At 39.8% G+C, this 19,351-nt stretch overlaps 1 protein-coding gene across 4 annotated transcripts in view; it reads left to right on the top strand.

The window, feature by feature from the left end:
* klhl13 (kelch-like family member 13) overlaps nt 1-15,276 on the top strand; it is a 51,125-nt gene extending 35,849 nt beyond the window's left edge. For all 4 annotated transcript variants that reach the window (XM_057820643.1, XM_057820641.1, XM_057820640.1 and 1 more), the window contains 2 exons: nt 220-333; nt 14,379-15,276. In XM_057820643.1, coding sequence (XP_057676626.1) covers nt 220-333; nt 14,379-14,866 — 602 coding nt within the window. In that variant the 3' untranslated portion in view covers nt 14,867-15,276. The remainder of the gene's footprint in view (nt 1-219; nt 334-14,378) is intronic.
* Nucleotides 15,277-19,351: the final 4,075 nt, after the last annotated feature.

The following is a 19,351-nucleotide window of genomic DNA, read 5'->3' as shown; positions in this document are numbered from 1 at the left end:
AAAACATCCTTGGGAACTTTGACAGAAATGATTGTACAATCTTCCAATTTCCTGTTCACTCCCTGCTGATGTAGTTGTGCCACTCGTGTTTTAAAGTTGTCTTTTAGCTCCCACACTGAGACCCTCCAAGGCCTGATTTGTTGCTGTTTGTCCTCTTTAGTTGTGTCATGACCTACTTTCTTCTAATACGTTTCTTTCCCCCTCTTGATCGTCTTTAAGCTACTGTGGAGTGCTACAACCCAAGGACGAATGAATGGACATACGTTGCCAAAATGAATGAGCCACACTACGGCCATGCCGGGACGGTGTATGGCGGCTATATGTATATATCAGGTAAGTGCTGACCATACCAATTGGAGTGACGGATGTATTAAATGCCTTCATATTTGCAATAATATTCCTTAAAAAATCCGCTATAAATAAGATATTGATATTCACTATAGATATCACTAGTAGAGGTCCAATCCATTTGAACTGGAAGGGTGGCAGCGAATGAACGTTCATTCGCTGCCATTCTTCCCACTTCAAACGGATTAGACGTCTAAAGTTGTCAGTGGCAGAAATTGCCAGGCAGTTAGTTCATTTTGGGGCATTTCACTAATTTCCCGTTGATTTTTGGTCACTTCCTTTTCCTTTTTACGGCATTTTCAAGTAACTTCCTGTTGATTTTGAATTACTGAAAAGGTGACTCAAGAATATGCCCAAATGAATAGGAAGTGACTCTAAACAACAGGAAGTAAACTGTAAATGCCCTAACGCTGTGTTAATGCTCCTTTGTCGGACGCTGATGGCGTAACTGCGTCGATTAGACATGTGCCGATTACCGGTTTCAAGGTACACCGTGGTATGAAAACGTCTAGGTTTCAAAATCGCGAAAATTTTCCGTCATACCGTCCCGAAGGTATTAGCTATTTTTTATCTCCGAAAATGCATGGAGAAATTCCTCGCTTGCAGCTGCAAGGCTCAACCCTTCCCCACCGGTTGTTGCTCAGTGTCAGTGAGTTAGCTGTGCTACACGATGGGTGGAAGAAGTGAAGTGTGCTCAGTGTCAGTGAGTTAGCTGTGCTACACGATGGGTGGAAGAAGTGAAACTCCTGAACTTTTTCCCCCATCGAAGAAAATGAAATTGCTGGTACATAAAAGTCTGCCGCAGCTTAGAGGTGGAGGGCTAACAGACATATTTTCGGAGAGTGGCTGCCGAGGAGACAATACCTCCATTAGGATTTCGCATTTATACAAAATTAAATGGTCGTAAACACTGTCATGAACGCTTCCCACCAGCTACGAGATGATGAAACATGGTACGAGTCATACACACGTGCTTTTTATGGAAAATAAATACATTATTTTTGTTCTGATGGTAATAATGTTTAGCTGTGGGTTTAGGCTCACCTACAGGACTGCATTTATTTTAATTTTTTAAAAAATATTTTAAAAAAAAAAATTGACATAATTATGTTCCAATTTGCTAATATGTTTAAAAAATAAAGATCCTGTTGAATGGAAAAGTTTTTTTTTTTTTTTTTTAAACCCAGCTATCTCAAAGTAAAAGGGTATGGATCCTTATCTTTATGTGGTTTTGCGGGCTTTTGTGGGCTTTACACAGCACTCATTGGTTTCTTTAATGTCAGACACAGAGCAGCTGTTTCTCGAGCTCGAGCTCATTGAAATCGAAAAGGAATTGTTTTTACTCCAATTGTTGAGATGCAGAAAATGTTTACGGAGATGGTGGTTCCCACCACTAAAATAGTCGAGGCAGAGAACAGGTGAATTTGTCACACTTGTTCACCCACTGAAGAGCGTGGACGAAGAGATAACTTTCTATATTTTCGGATGTCACTGGCCAGATTTGACTATCTTCTTCGACGAATTCAACCCTTAATATCACATCAGCAAATGCCGAACATGCCATGAAGCTAAAATGAAAGCAATGACAATTTGTGTGGAACAATCACAGTCCTTGCCGTTTACCTAGCAACGCGTCACTGCAACGTGTAGTCAGGATTTTTGGGAGGCGCATGTCAGGCTACTTAGGAGTCGCCTGGACGCAGAAGCATAACAAGCCTTTAAAATGAACAGGAATTAATGCCCATCAAAACTGGCTGTGAATGCTCTGGTTTCAGTGCCATTGACCGAGCTAGACGTCCAATCCAGTCAATATGATTTTGATGTCTAGTGCCGTCAAAGGCAGCCAGTGTGCTAAAGTAGCTAACTGTTCTAATGGAAGATTTTGGTAGCAACCTGTTGATTGTTTATTTAATTTTCAAACCGTAACGACTTTTTAAAACGATATATCGATTCTTGGTGGGAGCATTTTGATAACCTTTTGGGCCACAAAGTATCGCGATATATCACCTTAATGATATATTGTCACGCCCCTAGCATCCCACTTCATATATTTCCAGCACAAAATGCCATGCTGCCACCTCTTTGCTGATGTCATAACCTTTTTTTGGACAGGATGACCATTAATCAACTATCCAGAACTCGATACATCTTGACGATTCAGAATAGCATAGCATTTATCAGTGAAACAAACTGAAAGAAAATGAGCCAATGTATTTTGGAGCCCACTGCAAATGTTTCTCCTTGAGAGATTGGTTATTTTGCAGAGTGAAAGCATGATTGTAAGCCTGCATGGAGAGGTTCTTGGAACTCCAGGGATGACAGCAGCTTCAAATCCCCGCTCGCTGCTTATCAGTGGCTTTTCAACAGCTGCTCTCTTATTATGGTGGATTTGCTTGACACAAACTTTCCTTAATATGTCATTATCAAAGTTACTCTATTAACAGTATTATGACTTTCTTGAAATTTCAGTGTCTTAATTCTTTTTGAGGTATTGCTGTACAGTATTTTTTATTTTAAAACACTAGAAAGTTCCTCAATTTCCCTCATTATGCATAAAAATCGGACTTGCCTACTGTAGAACAACCTCTCAAAGCAGTTTTTATTTAATTAGTCTCACTTGGGAAGCATGATTAAGCTCATCTAAAATTTTAAAATTAAAACATTTGCTGCCGTATAAAAAATAATCCACAACTGTTTAACAAATCCCATATTGATGAATAATTTGAAACACTGTACACAGCAAAACCAACCAACAGACAAAGTAATATACCGTGTATCCTATATTTAGGTCAGCCTGAAGCGTTTTGCTGCTATGTTGTGTCTTGCAAGATTGGCTTTCTCCCGTTCAACCTGCATGCATATTCTGTATTTACAATAATACAGTGATGCCAATCGCAATTTTACATGTACCCTATAGTGAAAAAGTGCATTGTCACTCTGTATGCCACTGAAAATGATCCTATTCCACTTAATTGGTTCAGAAAAGCTACATCCAAATGCCTTCAAAGACCAAACGGAAACACAAGATAGTAGCATTTACACTTGACTGAATTAACCACACTGTCAGAGCAATCGTACCAGAGTTCAGTTTAACCAATGAGTCAGTTTGAACACAGCCAAAGGGTGCTTAAAGACTTGCTCTCTTTGGTCTCTTTCAATCAAGCTCTAGTTTTCCACCTTGGTACAGTTGGTCTGATTAGAGTACCTCTTAAAACTGATTAATGAACCGTAAATGATTTTGTTGGGTAATGCCGGACATTAGCATCTGCCTTTTTGCCTGCATCGTTTCGCGTGTCACACCCGTAGTTGTTCACTTCGGCTTGAAAACAACATACCCCGCTCTATGGAGATGAGCCCTAGTTTCTCTCTGTGTGACTAATCCTGAGCAAATTTTTACAACGGAAGTGGGGAGGGTGATAACTGGATGAAGCGTGTGTGGGAGGTGTCACATGGAAGATCCTGTGTGTTAATCCGTCCTGGCTGTGGGTGCTGTGTTATTACAGCAACATCCAGGACATGATGAGCCGAACATTTTTTTTTTTTTTTTTTTTTGCAATCTTTATTTTTTCAAACCACATTTTTAGACTAACTTTTAATATGTAAGATTAGTTTTAGAGAGACTATATAAGCTTTATAAGCTCCCCTAAAGAAATAGACTTCAGCCGTTGGCCAAAATAATTAGCAGTACAAATACGACCAGGAGAATTTAATAATCATTTAACCATTTAGATTTTATAAGACAGGAGTCATGCAATTCTTTTATGCAGTCATATGAAAAAATTAGGACTCCCCGTGAAAGATTCAGTTCTTTCTTAAGAAATGTTCACATATCAATGCCTGATCTTGTTTTTCTTTATCCCTGGAAAAGAAAGTGATTTTATTGCAGGTAAACAAAAATTAACATTGTTTTATTCATTTAACCAAATATATAAACAAAAATGCATATTCTAACTGAGGAAAAAGTTGGAACACCCTATCACCTAATACCTAGTTTTTACCCCCTTTGTCTGAAATAACCTAAGTGAGACACTCTTTGTAGCCATCTACCAGTCTTTGACATCGGTCTGAAGAAAGTTTGCCCCACTCCTCAACGCCGAATACTTTCAGCTGTGAGATGTTTGAGGGGTTTCTTGCATGTACAGCCCGTTTCAAATCACTCCACCCACAGCATCTCAATGGGATTAATATCTGGGCTTTGACTCAGCCATTCCAGGACTCTCCATTTCTTCCTTTTCACCCAGTCCTTGGTGGATTTACTGGTATGTTTTGGGTGCTTGTCATGTTGCAGGGTCCAGTTTTGTTTCAGCTTGAATTTTTTCACAGATGATGGCAAATGTTCCTCAAGTACCCTCTGATACACGATAGAATTCACGGTGGACTCTATGATAGTGAGATGACTAGGTCCTGCTGTAGCTAAGCATCCCCAAACCATGACACTTCCACCTCCATGCTTCACATTTGGTATGAGGCTCTTTTCCCTGGAATGCTGTATTGGGTTTACGCCAAACATCTCCTCTGTTCTGGTGTCCAAATAATTAAATTTTAGATTAATCCCTCCAAAGAACATTATTCCAGAAGTCCTGGTCTTTGCCTACATTCACTCTGGCAAACTTCAATCCGGCCTTAATGTTCTTGGAGAGAAAAGGTTTCCTCCTTATACCCCTCCCATGAAGTTTAATCTTGTGAAGTCTATTTCTGATTGTAGAGGCATGCACTTTCACGTGATGACATTTTAGGGTTTTTGGAGACTTGTTTTAGCATCTTGCGGTCTGCTCTCGGGGTGAACTTGCTTGGACGGCCACACCTGGGCATATTGGGAGTTGTTTTGAATGTCCTCCACTTGACTATTTTACGGACAGTGGAATGGCTGATTTTATTTTCTTTTTAGAACTTTTGAAATCCCTTACCAGAGTCATAAGCGTCAACAATCTTCTTTCTGTAGGCCTCAGACAGCTCTTTTGATCTCACCATGGTGTTTTCTCTCACTTCAACAGTCAGGGGCACGCCAAACTAAATGTGAGATTAAAATGAGGCATGCCCCCTTCAAAACACTGGGTAATGATGTTCTATTCATGTGCACCTGATGTGATACACTTGTGTGTGATTTTAGCCATTTTATGTGGGATCGAATGTGGGGGGTGTCCTAATTTATTCCTCAACAGAAGTTGGATTTATTTAAAATTACATTTTACAAAAAGTACAAAAGGATATTTTAGATGTTCATTAATGTGCGCTGTCCCTATTAAATAGATTTTTTAATCAGTTTTAATTGTTTGGTTCTCTTACTTGAATCTCAAGAGTTTTAAAATTGATATTAAACATCCATATCACCAAATATATTAAACACACAGGCTTCCATTGGGTCTCCTAATTTTTTCACATGACTGTATGCTCGATTTATCGGGCATAATTCCAATGTTTTACAGTATTTTTTACTTGTAAAATTGCATTTTAAATGGTGGAAGCACTAGGGGTATGACAATGTATCAAACAGTTGATATATCGCGAAACCCTTTAACCCAAAAGGTTATAAATATGTTCCTGCCAAGAATCGATATATCTTTTTAAAAAGGTGTCACTGTTTAAAGAAAAAAGGGAAGGAAGCAACGCGTTTGCATTCAAAATCTTCCATTAGAATAGTGTCTATGCTTGCTCACTGGCTGCCACTGACTGCGCTAGACATCCATTTTATTCTGACTGGTTCTGATGTCTAGCGCCGACAATGGCACTGAAACCAGAGCATTCACAATCAGCCTTGTGGGCACTTACAGTCACTTCTAATTCATTTTAGGGCATTTACATTTTACTTTCTGTTGATTTTCATTCACTTCCTATTACTTTGGGGACATTCTTCGATCACTCCCTTTTCAATAACTCAAAATCAACACGAAGTGACACGTAAATTTCACAAAAGATAAAAGTAAGTGACCAAAAATGTGAAAATTATGTGAAATACCGCGAAATGGATTCATTGCCTGGTATTGGCTGTCACTGATGGCCGTAGACGTCCAATCCGTTTGAAGTGGGAGGTTGGCAGCGAATTAACATTCGTTCTACTTGTGATACTCATTCCAATTCACAGCAGAAGGATGAAAAGAGCTTGTTTTTGTGTTTAGTAGTTGTTTTGTAGAATATTTTAGAAGGATTTCCTAACCAATGTATGGATAATTGGTGTATTGCCATATCAAGAGATCATGAGCCTTGTATTGCAAATTGTATCATATGGTGAGGTCAGCCTGTCTTTTTTGCAATAAATTAATTTATCGCACTGTAATTAAAAATTAGGTTGTTAATTTTCCCGGCAGTGATTTTTGCCGCGTGCGTGCCTATTCTGCATGCACTCGGCACATGTGCGTGATGATTACATATGAGACTCCAGTTCCTTTCACAGATGTTTATTGGTCATCAACAGACTTTAGAAATAAAGTTCAGACATACAAAATAAAGAAACATATCTGTATTAAACATTGTAAAATGTTAGAATTGCTACATTGAGGCCAATGGAAAAAAGACCGTTTACTAACCACTTTAACCTGCTGTACAACATTGTCTTTAACAAAACGCACACTTGGGGTTAAAAGGTGACACTTCCAACTTGAAAAGTTGCTGGTTTGCAGCATTTGCAAAAAATCTATTATAGTACTTTTTTTTAAATTTTATTATTATTATTAACTGCGTTTAAAGCTTACGGTTAGCGACTTAGCGAACATACTTCCAATAAACATTTCAAAATAAAAGCACATCATGTTGAACATGTAAATAAAGATTTCTGGAGTTAATCTCGCATACTTCAGATTCAACAGTATTTCTACACTTTAAAATTCCACCCATTATGGAAAATCTGATTGGCAATGAATAATTTGTCTTCAAATTTTGAAAAATTTGGCTTTAAATTTGCTTACATACACACTTTGCAGGACAAAATTAAGAGTCATTTTGGATCAAATAAACACTTTTGATTGGCTCTAATTGGCAGAGGACAAAAATGACGTTGGGTTTCTCGATTACTTCAATATCTGCACTTAGCTAGCTTTCAAATGACTGCATTGTTTTTTTTTTTTTAAAGTATGATTTTTAAAAATAGTTTTATTTAAAAATAACAAATGCATTAGAAAGGGTGATTTATTATGATATCTTGTTACTACATTAGTGGTTGAATTGGTAAAAAAAAAAGAAAAAAAAGACAAATATCGCATATGGACAATAGTTCATGAGACAATATATCGCTTACTAAAATTATCGCGACAGGCCTAATGTAAGGTACCTACCCATAGAAAACACGTACTAAACCTATTTAGAAATCCAAATAATACCTTTTTAAAGTTTCCACTTCATCAAACAATTACAAGATGGATAACACGTTGGTCACAGGACCACTAATCTACTGTTCGCGAGCATGCCTTTCATTGGCTGGAGCCTACAGGGTTGCGTTGCGTAAACATTTATATCACGCTAAAGTCCAACCATACCATGAATTCCGTCCAACATGTGAAGCTGGATAAAAAAATAAACTAATGGTGAGATCATAATTGCTGTTTGGTAGAGATATGTGAAATGGAAGAGTAATTAATTGTGGACAGGTTGGTCACCAAATTGTTAGATTGGATGATGTGAAGGTCATTTAAGAGTCAATTCTTTTAAATTTCAAATCTGTAAAATTCTTAAATGCAGTATAGTGTGTGGCTTTAAATGCTTAAAGCCAGCTAAATTGCCAATTAGAGGAATTTTGTTGCACTGAGGCCTTCAAGCACCCCAGGGTCTCGGCGGGGATTAGAGTGGCTGTGCAAGGTGATCCGTGCTGAAGTGCACTTCTGTGTTGGTCTGTCACAGCGGATCAGCTCCCGTAGTATGGCCGCTCTGCTCCACTGTCTGAAGGTATTCCGTCAGCTGGATGAACCTGACACATGCACTCAGCCCACGGACTGTCACAGTCCAAGCGGTGTGGCGCAGTTTAAGACGTGGGTAGTGGAGCGGCGAGAGTCACAGCTTCTCTGAACCGCAGCCTGAGCATCTTCAGCTCTTGCGGTTCAAGATGATTTCGGGGCTTTGCTTAGTCTGTGAGCGAATTTACCTCAGATGACCAGTTTTGATGATCAGTTTTCAAAATATTTAATATTTTGAATCCTACTCATTACGTGATCTGAAAGGTGAAAATTGAACCTGACAAGTTGATGAGTGTGTTTACATTAGGGGTGCGCCATCTTAGGCACCCCACTATTCGATTCGATTACGATTCAGGGTGCTACAATCCGATTATTAAATGATGATCGCGGTATTGACAATGATCGCGGGTATCGCGATTATCACGATTATCGATGCATCATACATTACAACTTAATACAGTAGCCAAACAAATTTATGTCCATTATTTATTTAAAATATCCTAATGATTCAAAAGGAACGATGGAAAAATGCCCATACAACAAAAAGCTGCCCTTAAGCTGCTTTTATTTATTTATTTATTTTTTTACAAGAAAGTGCAAAAACTTTAACCATTTTAAAGGACGTACTTATTTCTCTCAACAATACAATAAAATTTACATTTTCTGAAAACAAAGTGTCTTTAGAAATAAGACTTCTTTTAACCAATATACTTTGTTTTCACAGAATTCTGTACTATTTCGCATGTTTGTAGTGTTACCGCTGTACTTAATCGTGGTTTTAGACGTTCTGCATATGAAATACACGTTAGCGAATTAGCTAATTAGCTTAGTGCTCGGCTTTAACTATCTATTAACATCTCAAAAACAACAATAAAGGCTAAACAGTACAAGAGGGTTCGTGTACTCGCATCTTTTAGATGCATACGGGTCTTATTAACACACTCAAGACATTTTTCATTTGAAATGCATTAAAACTACTGCTGGACATCTAAATGACAAGGAGCAACGAACTATCTCTCTTCCCCTCTTGCTCAAAAAAAAAAAAAACTTGCGCACAAAAGTGTGACAGCCGGGTTGCGCTTCTGCTTCTGCCTCTCTCATACACAAATTTATTTTCCAGTCTTTTAAAAAGGAGTAAATCTCTCTCTCAATAACCAGCAGCATCCATCACAACGTGCGCGCGCCTGTTAACGGTGCCCGGCGACAGACGTGTCTTTAATTTTGTTCTGCTTCGAGCGGCTGCCATAAAGTTATGAGAGAAAAACATAGTTTTTGAGCCTTTATGAATCGTAATCGAATCGTCACGTGTCGAATCGCGATGCATGTAATAATTAATTTTTGGGGGAACTCTTCTACTTTACATGTGAATTTTTTTGGGAAACGTCAGTAATGACTTTTGATGTTTTTTTCCCCCATGATCCAAAAAGCACTGCAACTACAGTGGTACATCTACTTACAAAATTAATTGGTTTTGGAAGCGGTCTAAAAATTCTGTAAGTTAAGACGCGTTTCCAAGACGCTGTTCCAAGCGCTACTGAAATGCCACATTAAATGTTATAATTGTGGTAAAAACTGGGATAAAACAACAGCCAAACACATTTGAATCCATTACATATACCTATCCTAACCGTTAATACCTGTAATGAAGTAGATAATGGGACATAATGCAAAGGAAAATAGTAGGGCTGTCAAAATTATCGCGTTAACGGGCGGTCATTTTTTTTTTTTATATCACGTTAAAATATTTGACGCAATTAACACACAAATGCCCCGCTCAAACAGATAAAAATGACAGCACAGTGAAATGTGTACTTGTTGTGTTTTTCGGAGTTCCGTCGCCCTCTGCTGGCGCTTGGTTGCGACTGATTTTATAGGCTTCAGCACCCATGAGCATTGTGTAAGTAATTATTGACATCAACAATGGCGGGCTACTAGTTTATTTTTTGATAGAAAATTTTATAAATTTCATTAAAACGAAAACATTAAGAGGCGTTTTAATATAAAATTTCTATAACTTGTACTAACATTTATCTTTTAAGAACTACAAGTCTTTCTATCCATGGATCGCTTTAACAGAATGTTAATAATGGTAATGCCATCTTGTTGATTTATTGTTATAATAAACAAATACAGTACTAATGTACCGTATGTTCAATGTATATATCCATCTTGTGTCTTATCTTTCCATTCCAACATTCATTTACAGAAAAATAAGGCATATCTTATAGATGGTTTGAATTGTGATTAATTGTGATTAATTACGATAAATTAATTTTTAAGCTGTAATTAACTCGATAAAAAATTTTAATCGTTTGACACCCCTAGAAAATAGAAAATTAAAATATTTTACCTTACCTTACTTACTCTTTCAAGATGTTGCCTATCGCCTATCTTACTCTTCGTGACACAAAAACACTAGGAGACTTGTGCTCTTTTGGCGAAGACGTCGGGTCCACTATAACAACAACAACACCGTCGCACCTGTGCACGTCATCATACTGCGACACCTAAATCGAAACATCAACAACAATAAGCCAAGAGGAGAGCAGAATCGCGTTAGTGAAGCGTGATGGGAAAGATTCCGACCAATAAGGCAGCAGGATCTTATGGCGCGTCATTTAAAAGCAGGAAGTGCATACGTATCTTTTGCAGTACAGTACTGTATTTGTGCCTCTCGTATCCTGAAATTTATTTTGTAACAAGAGGCAATATTTTCCCATTGAGGTGTGTCGTAACCAGAAATTTCCGTTTGTAGAGACGTTCGTAAGTAGAGGTACCACTGTACAACTATTTACTTTCCAATCACTTATTACCAGAATGCCATCATGAAAGGACAGACCCCGTTAAATGACGCCATTCCCCATTCAGTTGCAGGCTGTGTCGTCCACTCAAAAGACAAAGAACGCCGGCTAAATATGCACGACACGTTGGCTCACCTAACCCCAAGTGTTGACTCAGCCCTCTTTTTGCCAACTTTGTTTCAATTAAACAAGTCAGTGGTGTTGCCGGACAGTTTTGTAAAGTCAAAATGTCAGATTCAAGAAGTTATAGAGGTTGGTAAACCATTATTGACACATCCATGGGAGAATACAAATGACAAGCCGCAAGTCCTTGCTGGAGTTTTAAAACGGATTGATTTTTAAAATGTATGCAGGGTACCAACCTGTGTATAATTTTTTCTTTTTTGTGGGTCACTAGCACTTTGGTCCGCTATGCTCAGGTTTGTGTAGCGTGAACACAATACAACCGAATGGCAAATAAAACATTGTTTCCCTTTAGATGCAGCTGTAATGTAGTAATAGTAAAAGGACACCATAGGTTAAAACACAATCGCTTTTCCATCACTATGTACAATATATATTTTATTAGTTTTTATGTTTCACACTACTTTTGTGCCCCATACACTGCAAGACTCCAAGAGAAGTGCCTTTATTGAATAGAAAACACCAGAATATAACAACGGCAAACACCGCTTTCATTCATAATTTCCACAACCCATGATCCATTGCGGGCGTAACACATAATAGATAACAGCCACGACAGTATGAGTATCCAGCCAAAAGGAATTCCGTCGTAATATTCCGGAAAATTGTACTTTTTTTTTTTTTTTTCCCCCTTAAATCCGGCATCTTGTTGTAGAGTACTCAAAGCCACAGTTATTTATCACAGCATATTAAAATTTGTACATGAAACCGTAAAGTGTGGGACATTGCAATTGCAAGAAACTAGTCTTTTGTCCAAAACACGGCGCTGTCGTCTCCATAATCAGGGATTTTCTATGCTACTTTTTGGAATTTTGAACTAATTTTCTGCACTAAATAGAGGCCTACAGAGATCAAACCCATCTACGAACACTCCCAAAAACATAAGGTATAAGTATGTAAAATTTCGTCAAAATCCGCCTAGCCATTTCGGAGTCCATAGGGAACAAACACACACACAAAGTTCCATTTTATATATATGGCGGAAAACACTGAGGTGACGTGAAGTTCTGCTCTGAGACCCACGATTTGGTCAAATTTCGAAATTGTCCTCTATGCATGTGTGATACATCATTTGAAAGACATCATTAGAAAGCTTAAAATCTTAATTTTCTGGGGGAAGAAAATTTTTCAACAGGAGGTCATTAAAAAAAAAAAAACTTACTGTGTTTCGGTCCAAAAACTACGTGTAGCATGTCTCACAGAGTTTCAAGAAATAGCTGTGAATGGCCACAGCCGGACTTTATGGGGATTTTATGGGTGAAACACAGTAATATAACAATGGTCGCAATGCCAAAATCGCAGACATAAGGGAGTGGTCAAGATGTTCTTTTTCAAATATTTACCATTTTAAACCTTGTTTTTTTTTTTTCTTACTTTCTTTCCGATCTTTTATCATCAAAAATATTGGGTAAAATGCGACAGTAACAAAAAGAATACAATCAAGCAATAGTTATGAGGTAGATATACGTGACCTATTTACGGACACTATTTTTTTCACTGTGACGTAATTTGTTTAAAAGTTTAAAATATGCGAATATAAAATATTAGACATCAATTAATGATTCTAAGCTAAAAAGCCCGAATATAAGACAGTGTGTTTTGCATTGAAATAACACTGAAAAAGAGGTCATCTTACATTCGCGGTCTAGATATTATACCCATTCACGACGCTAGATGGCGCCAGATATCATTGAAGCGATGTTCTGTCATGACAGATCTCAGCTCCTATCCCCATTCGCGACGCTAGATGGCGCCAGATATCATTGAAGCTATGTTCTGTCATGACGGATTTCAGCTGCTCTTTTTAGTTTAACCAGTTTGCATTATTTTATTGCAATGTTTTTCCTTATTCAGATTTGTTTCAAGACTACAGTTACAGTTAGACTTCACTTTGATGGTTAATGCAGTTATTGCAATTTTGTTGTTTTATCGCAATAGATTGGTTTATTTACATTTCAAAAACCAGAAGCCATTCATTTACGAATGTTTAAATGTTCAGATATTAAGATTTGAATGAGGCAAAATAACATGCTTTTTCTCTCAAATATATTGTAATAATCATTTGTTTCGGATGTACTGTAATTATTTTCAATATATAAAAATATAAAAATTAATTTGGTGTTCAAAATGTTTTTTCAAACTTGAGTCTTGAAAAGAGGGGGTCGTCTTATAATCAGGGCCGTCTTATATTCAGGCCAATACGGTGTATATATATTGTAATCCTTCATCTGTATAATATCAAGGACGAAACATGTTTGAAATGTTATTGTAATCGGGTTCTTACATTTTCTGGGGCACACTCTAAAAACGAGGAAATCCCTGACGTTATTCATCATAGTTTAAGTACGAATAATTGTTATGGCATTGAAGTGATTTGCTCCATTTAGAGTCCATATGGTTGTGGTGAATCTAAATATGACTGAGTTGAAAAGAATGGAATGGGTCAGTCAGGATTTCATATTTCTTATCAAAGCTTAAAAACTGTTTGATATTTGTATAAGATCGCATATCAGGTTTTTATGCAATCAAGAGCTTATCATAGATGCATTCGGTCCAGTGCCTTAACTGTGTGGACCAGTTGTTTAAAAAAAAAAAAAAAAGCTCGACCTGATCACTTGAGTAGGCGCCACTCAGATCTGAAAAGGCGGCGCAAGCTTTTTCAATGAAGCGAGCACGCGATCTGTGGGCAGAATGCGAAGCGGGTTCTACTGTAGATTCTGCTGCGAAGCTTTGCTGCTCTCGCTCCTAGTCTTTCTGCCTGGGGGGATGCGAGTGAGGCGGAGATGGGCTGGCTTCTATCCAAATGCATGCTGGGATTGTGTTCCTCTTTATTTTAAGCCTTCCCTGTAGACATGTCCCGTTTTTTTCCCTTTTCTCCCCACTTTGCCTTAGCTTTGTGCGTCTCGACGTCTACAGTCTGTTTGTGCATGCTGGCGTGAGCTCATTGTCGTCTTGTACATTTGTAGAGTTCATTGTATAGAGTGAATGTCAAACCATTTAGAGTTTTTTAATGACACCACCGAATGGGATGATATTTTTCGTCTGCTTGGCCCACTTGCACAGCACGTAAAGAGCGAATGAGTCAGTTGTTTGCTGATGACACCGCACTTCGGTCCCGCGGTAGCTGGCATGGAGGCTAATTAGCTCTCTTTTCTCACTACAGGGGGCATCACTCACGACACCTTTCAGAAGGAGCTGATGTGCTTTGACCCAGATGCAGACAAATGGACTCAAAAGGCACCGATGACCACCGTGCGCGGCCTCCACTGCATGTGCACGGTGGGCGACCGCCTCTACGTCATTGGCGGAAACCACTTCCGGGGCACTAGCGACTACGACGACGTGCTCAGCTGCGAGTACTATTCGCCCGCCCTCGACATATGGACTCCTATCTCCGCCATGTTGCGAGGCCAGAGCGATGTGGGCGTGGCCGTTTTTGAGAATAAGATCTACGTGGTGGGTGGATATTCATGGAACAATCGCTGCATGGTGGAAATAGTTCAGAAGTACGACCCCGAGAAAGACGAGTGGCACAAAGTCTTTGACTTACCCGAGTCGCTCGGCGGGATCCGAGCCTGCACGCTCACAGTGTTCCCTCCTGAAGATATCTCAGGCTCGCCGTCCAGAGAGTCACCTCTTTCAGCACCTTGACGAGTGATTGGGGGAGCCCTATTTCGGTCACACCCCCGTTTAACCCCTGAATTCCCCGACAAACAATTATAAACATTGTTTGCCCTTCCTCTTCGGACTAAGTTTGTACTGCGTCCCTCAGTCCTAGAGTTGTGCAGCAACCCCTCAACGTGACGGTATCCGATTTTGACCTTAATATTGCGCACTTCAGGAAGGAACTTGACTCGAAAAGGGACTTTGCAAATCAACTTTTCTACGCGATTCCGCCACCTGTCGTTGGTTTCGAGGCGCGTCGGCGAGCAGAAGCTTGATCGGGCTCAGGGGTCGGCCTGTCAAAACGGCTCTCCTTCGGTTTCACTTCTTTCCTGCGATTGCTACCAAACTGTTAAAGTGGTGTTTTCTAAATTTAATAAAGATGGTTTTCAAAGTAATTAGACTTTCGTGGCATTATCCATCCAGGGTTTGCTCAGTTAGTCAGATTTCTACACCGTGTTTGATTGAAGAGATTCCCAGTGACACATGTCGGCTGCAAATTGTTTACTGCTGGTGTAAACAATCCGCCGACCGGGGTTACTTGGAAACTATCTCTCTCTCTTTCACTGGCATTGGACTGAAAGCAGCGTAGCCCAGTCTGCCCACCTGCTCAGTCGATTAAATCCTTAAACCCAACATATGGTGTCCGAGACGAGCGCTTCATGCTGTTACAGGGTACAAAAGGTTTGTGTAATCATCAGGTGAGTTTGGTCCATGTCATTATACTCTCATTGCAGCACATTACTGTACTGTTTCTGATGCACCTTAATTAGGGCTTTGTCATGCTCAGCATAAATTTCCACAATATTATTCATATACACACCTGAACCATCTACACTATATTGTGGAAATAACTTGGCTGCCAGATTTGGCCCATTAAAGCGATTAAAGTACATGTTCGTCATGTTTCTTGCTGTATCGTTTTCCCCCCCATTTAGGTAAAAAGTGAACAGGGAGGATTCAAATGGATTGGACGTCTTTTGCCACTGTCATTGGCGGCCAATGAGTATATTACAAGCCTTTTTTCCCCCCAACTAAATCTCTCTACTATAAACTGAACTGAGTAATTTTTTGATCAATTTGTGTAATTATTTGATGAAGTTACAACATTAATATGGTTTTCACAGTCAGCAGCCCTCTGAGAGAAATCAATATAGATTTGGCCGGCACTGAAAATGTTTCACAATATCTGACAGGTAACCATTTCGTTCTTTTATAACAGTCATTACCAACTGTGTTCCTTGCAGGGTAATCAGTTATGCCATAAGAAATGAATTAATAGGAACTGCAATTGCAGCTCCGAGATGTTTTTAATATTATTTGTTACTTAGAAGAAACCGCACTGCTTATTTACTTTTAGCCTTTCAAGATGTATTGGGCTCTTTGAGAAGTTGCTTTGATGAACGATTGGGGCTCGGAGGCATATTTTTGTTCTTTGATGCAGTACCTTCAAATCCGTGGCGGATGCTGGTCTTTCAATGAGGCCAAGCTCAAAGTGTTAACGCATGTGAGTCCTTTGTGATGGTAGTAAGGCTCAGCGGCACCCTCTGCTCGGTAGGGAAAGAACCTAGCGTGTCAGACGTCAAGCCTCCAAACACAAGCAGCTACTATAGGAATAAACACCAGAAATAAGTGCAATTTTTCACTGCTCGTTTTTAACAAAGCAGATGTCGCTAGAAAGATCAGGAAAGTTCAACTCAAAACAACGGAATAAAAATTGGAAAATGCCTCCTGGGACGTTAGTACGACAAGATTACTGATTTGCTCATTTCACTGAGGGCTTTGGCCTCAGATCATTATGTTTCGCCTCTGCTCCAGATGTGCCTATTGTCACGGTCCGCGAGTGCGGAAAACAAGATAGGACCCAAGATCAGACAACCGAGGGAAAGGGTTCAAGGATTTATTACACACAAACAAAACAAAACGCGCGATCGCGAAAAGAGGTAAAAACAAAAGGGGTCCGTGACAATAGGTCGACAGGGATCAATACGTGAAACTAAGTGGTGGGCAGAGAGCCAAAAAGACAATAAAAATAGGCCTGAACGATATTGGAAAAAACTATTGTTGCGATTTTTAGGGGGGATTGCGATATTATATTGCGATATTAAAATTTTTTTTAAATGAAATTTTCACTAGATGACTTGAGTAGGTGTTTGGAAAGACTTTGGATGATTCACCGTGACCACTGTGTACAGTGATTCCTCGTTCTTCGCGATTGGTGGGGACCAGAACCCGCCGTGATAAGTGAAAAACCGCAAATTAGCGCAACCCCAAAAAAAGGGGGGGGGGGGGGTTTGGTGTGTGTTCAATGTATTTATTCAGATTTAGCATTGGAAAGGGATGCGTATAAGACATGTTTTTTCACTTTTTTTCCCCAAAGTAATTAAAAATTTGTATATATATATTATATATTTTAATAAATGGTTTTTGCTTCTCTTTACCTATCTTGGCTATGACTCCTGGAGTAACATCTAGAAATGACAAACTCTTCTAGCGTTTATTACCACGACATAACATGTCCGGCTGCCTCGAACGTCTCGACACGCACACATTCTTTCAAGCGCTAGCTTCCTTGCGCTAGTTGCGCGGCAACTATTTAACAAATTAAACGATGATTGACGTATGAGGCGCATGTGAAGTCGGCTTCTGCGGCAAGATCAAAGACCATCAACATCGTTAACTTGAATAAGCGAGTGCCACAGTGACTAAGGAACAAGGAGCTGGGAGAGGGAGCGAGGAAGGCTGTGAGAGCGCATGAAGTTTGGGGGATTAAAAAAAAAAAAAAAAAAACCATCGCACGTCCTTGCGATGGGAGTATTGCGCATGCGCACATTGCGATGGCGATGTTTAAACGATATATCATTCAGGCTTACAGTCAATACCTGCACAAGGTAGAGGCTCACAAAACAAGACAGCTGACAAACAAGAGACTCGAAAGTAGTATGTTTCGAATGGCGACCGGCAAGATAATATCTCGGCACCGCTATCTTGGTTCGCGGCGTTTATATGCTACTGTTGAGTTGCTGGAATTCGCTGCAGGTGCGATGTCGGGAACGCTCCCACAGCTGACTCAGGTCAGCTGACAGCAGCAGAATGTGACACCTGTAAAATAAGAGTGCATACTCACTGAAATACTGCCTTTACAATGTATATTTTTCTCGTAGCTAACTGCATGATCAATTCAGTTTTATTTTTTTAAATGTTTTAACGTATCCTGTTCAGTCGCTCGATACGAAGAATCGGAATGTTAGTGTACGATTGGTCTGAACAGTTTTAATGTATCACATGGGAGTTGGACATACTTCACTTGTGATCATTCAAAGTGCCTTGTTTATTAGGAGAAAGCAGTGAACAGGAGGGGGTTATAAAGGGACAAGAAAAAGCAGAATAGGAGAGAGAAGTACTAACAACAACAGGAAATACATTGAAAGCCTACACTAACTATGAATATGTTGGTGATATTGTTAGCTAGTTGTATTTCCGGTTGACACCATGTGGGGGGCCTGATGAGAAAGGGGGGGAGGGTCAGAAAGAAAAGTGATTGGGAGGGGTGAAGTGTACACAAATCAGCCATGTGAGGTGTAGAACCCAGTATTTGTGTGAATCCCTTGTGAGTGTGGATATGTTGGCATCCTATTCTGTGCTGCCTAATTGCTAATCCTGACACTGAGTTTCTCTCCTGGAGTGCGTCTAATTGCACCGAGTCATGCGTGAATCCCATCAGACATGTAATAGTCCTGCAGGCGAGTAGAAATGACGCACGGGAGCCGCTCCAGGGCCACGGACCTTTCCCGGCTAATCGGGGGTGGGGCGAGCTTGCCTGGCTCTGCCAGACTGTTCTCCCTGTATTTTTCAAACACTGAGAGAAAGGTCTGGGAACCAGCCCATTAACGGCCTCTCGAGCAGGTACAAAATCAATCGACAAATCAGATTCGTTTATTTGCGTGACGTGTTCTTAACGAGCAACGTCACTCTTGCGCGTCGAAAGTAGTCTCCACACAACACAGATGGTGAACGGGAGAGCCGAGAATATGTTCCGATCCACGGTAAAATCAGTTTTAAATGACCAAAAACACATCGACACGAGTCATTGACAACAGTCTGTCTCGCGCTAGCCATGTTGAATAAACTCCGCTCTCTTCGTATGTTTACTTCCGCGCGCAAGTCCCTCATCCTGCCCTCGTCATTTTACTAACGTCACGTCTGCCCGTCGCTGATTGATCCACTCCGCTGTCTGTCTGCCGTGGCTTGCTCTGCCCTGGAAATTGTATCCGCGTGAATGGTGGCCAGACTCAATAGCTGGAACAGCGGTGAGTCTGGTGTACCAGGCAAGGGGCGAGCCAGTGTAACCGGTGTTCTGACAAAATTACCTACATCGGCAAAACGTCTACATTAGTCGAATTTGACACCCAAAGTACTACCGTGCGCTCTAAACTTTTCGTTTAGATGCATACAAGAATAACGTACTAAAAA

The sequence above is a fragment of the Corythoichthys intestinalis genome, chromosome 18 (assembly GCF_030265065.1).
Source record: "Corythoichthys intestinalis isolate RoL2023-P3 chromosome 18, ASM3026506v1, whole genome shotgun sequence".
NCBI lineage: Eukaryota > Metazoa > Chordata > Actinopteri > Syngnathiformes > Syngnathidae > Corythoichthys > Corythoichthys intestinalis.
This window is presented reverse-complemented; position numbering and strand designations above follow the sequence as displayed.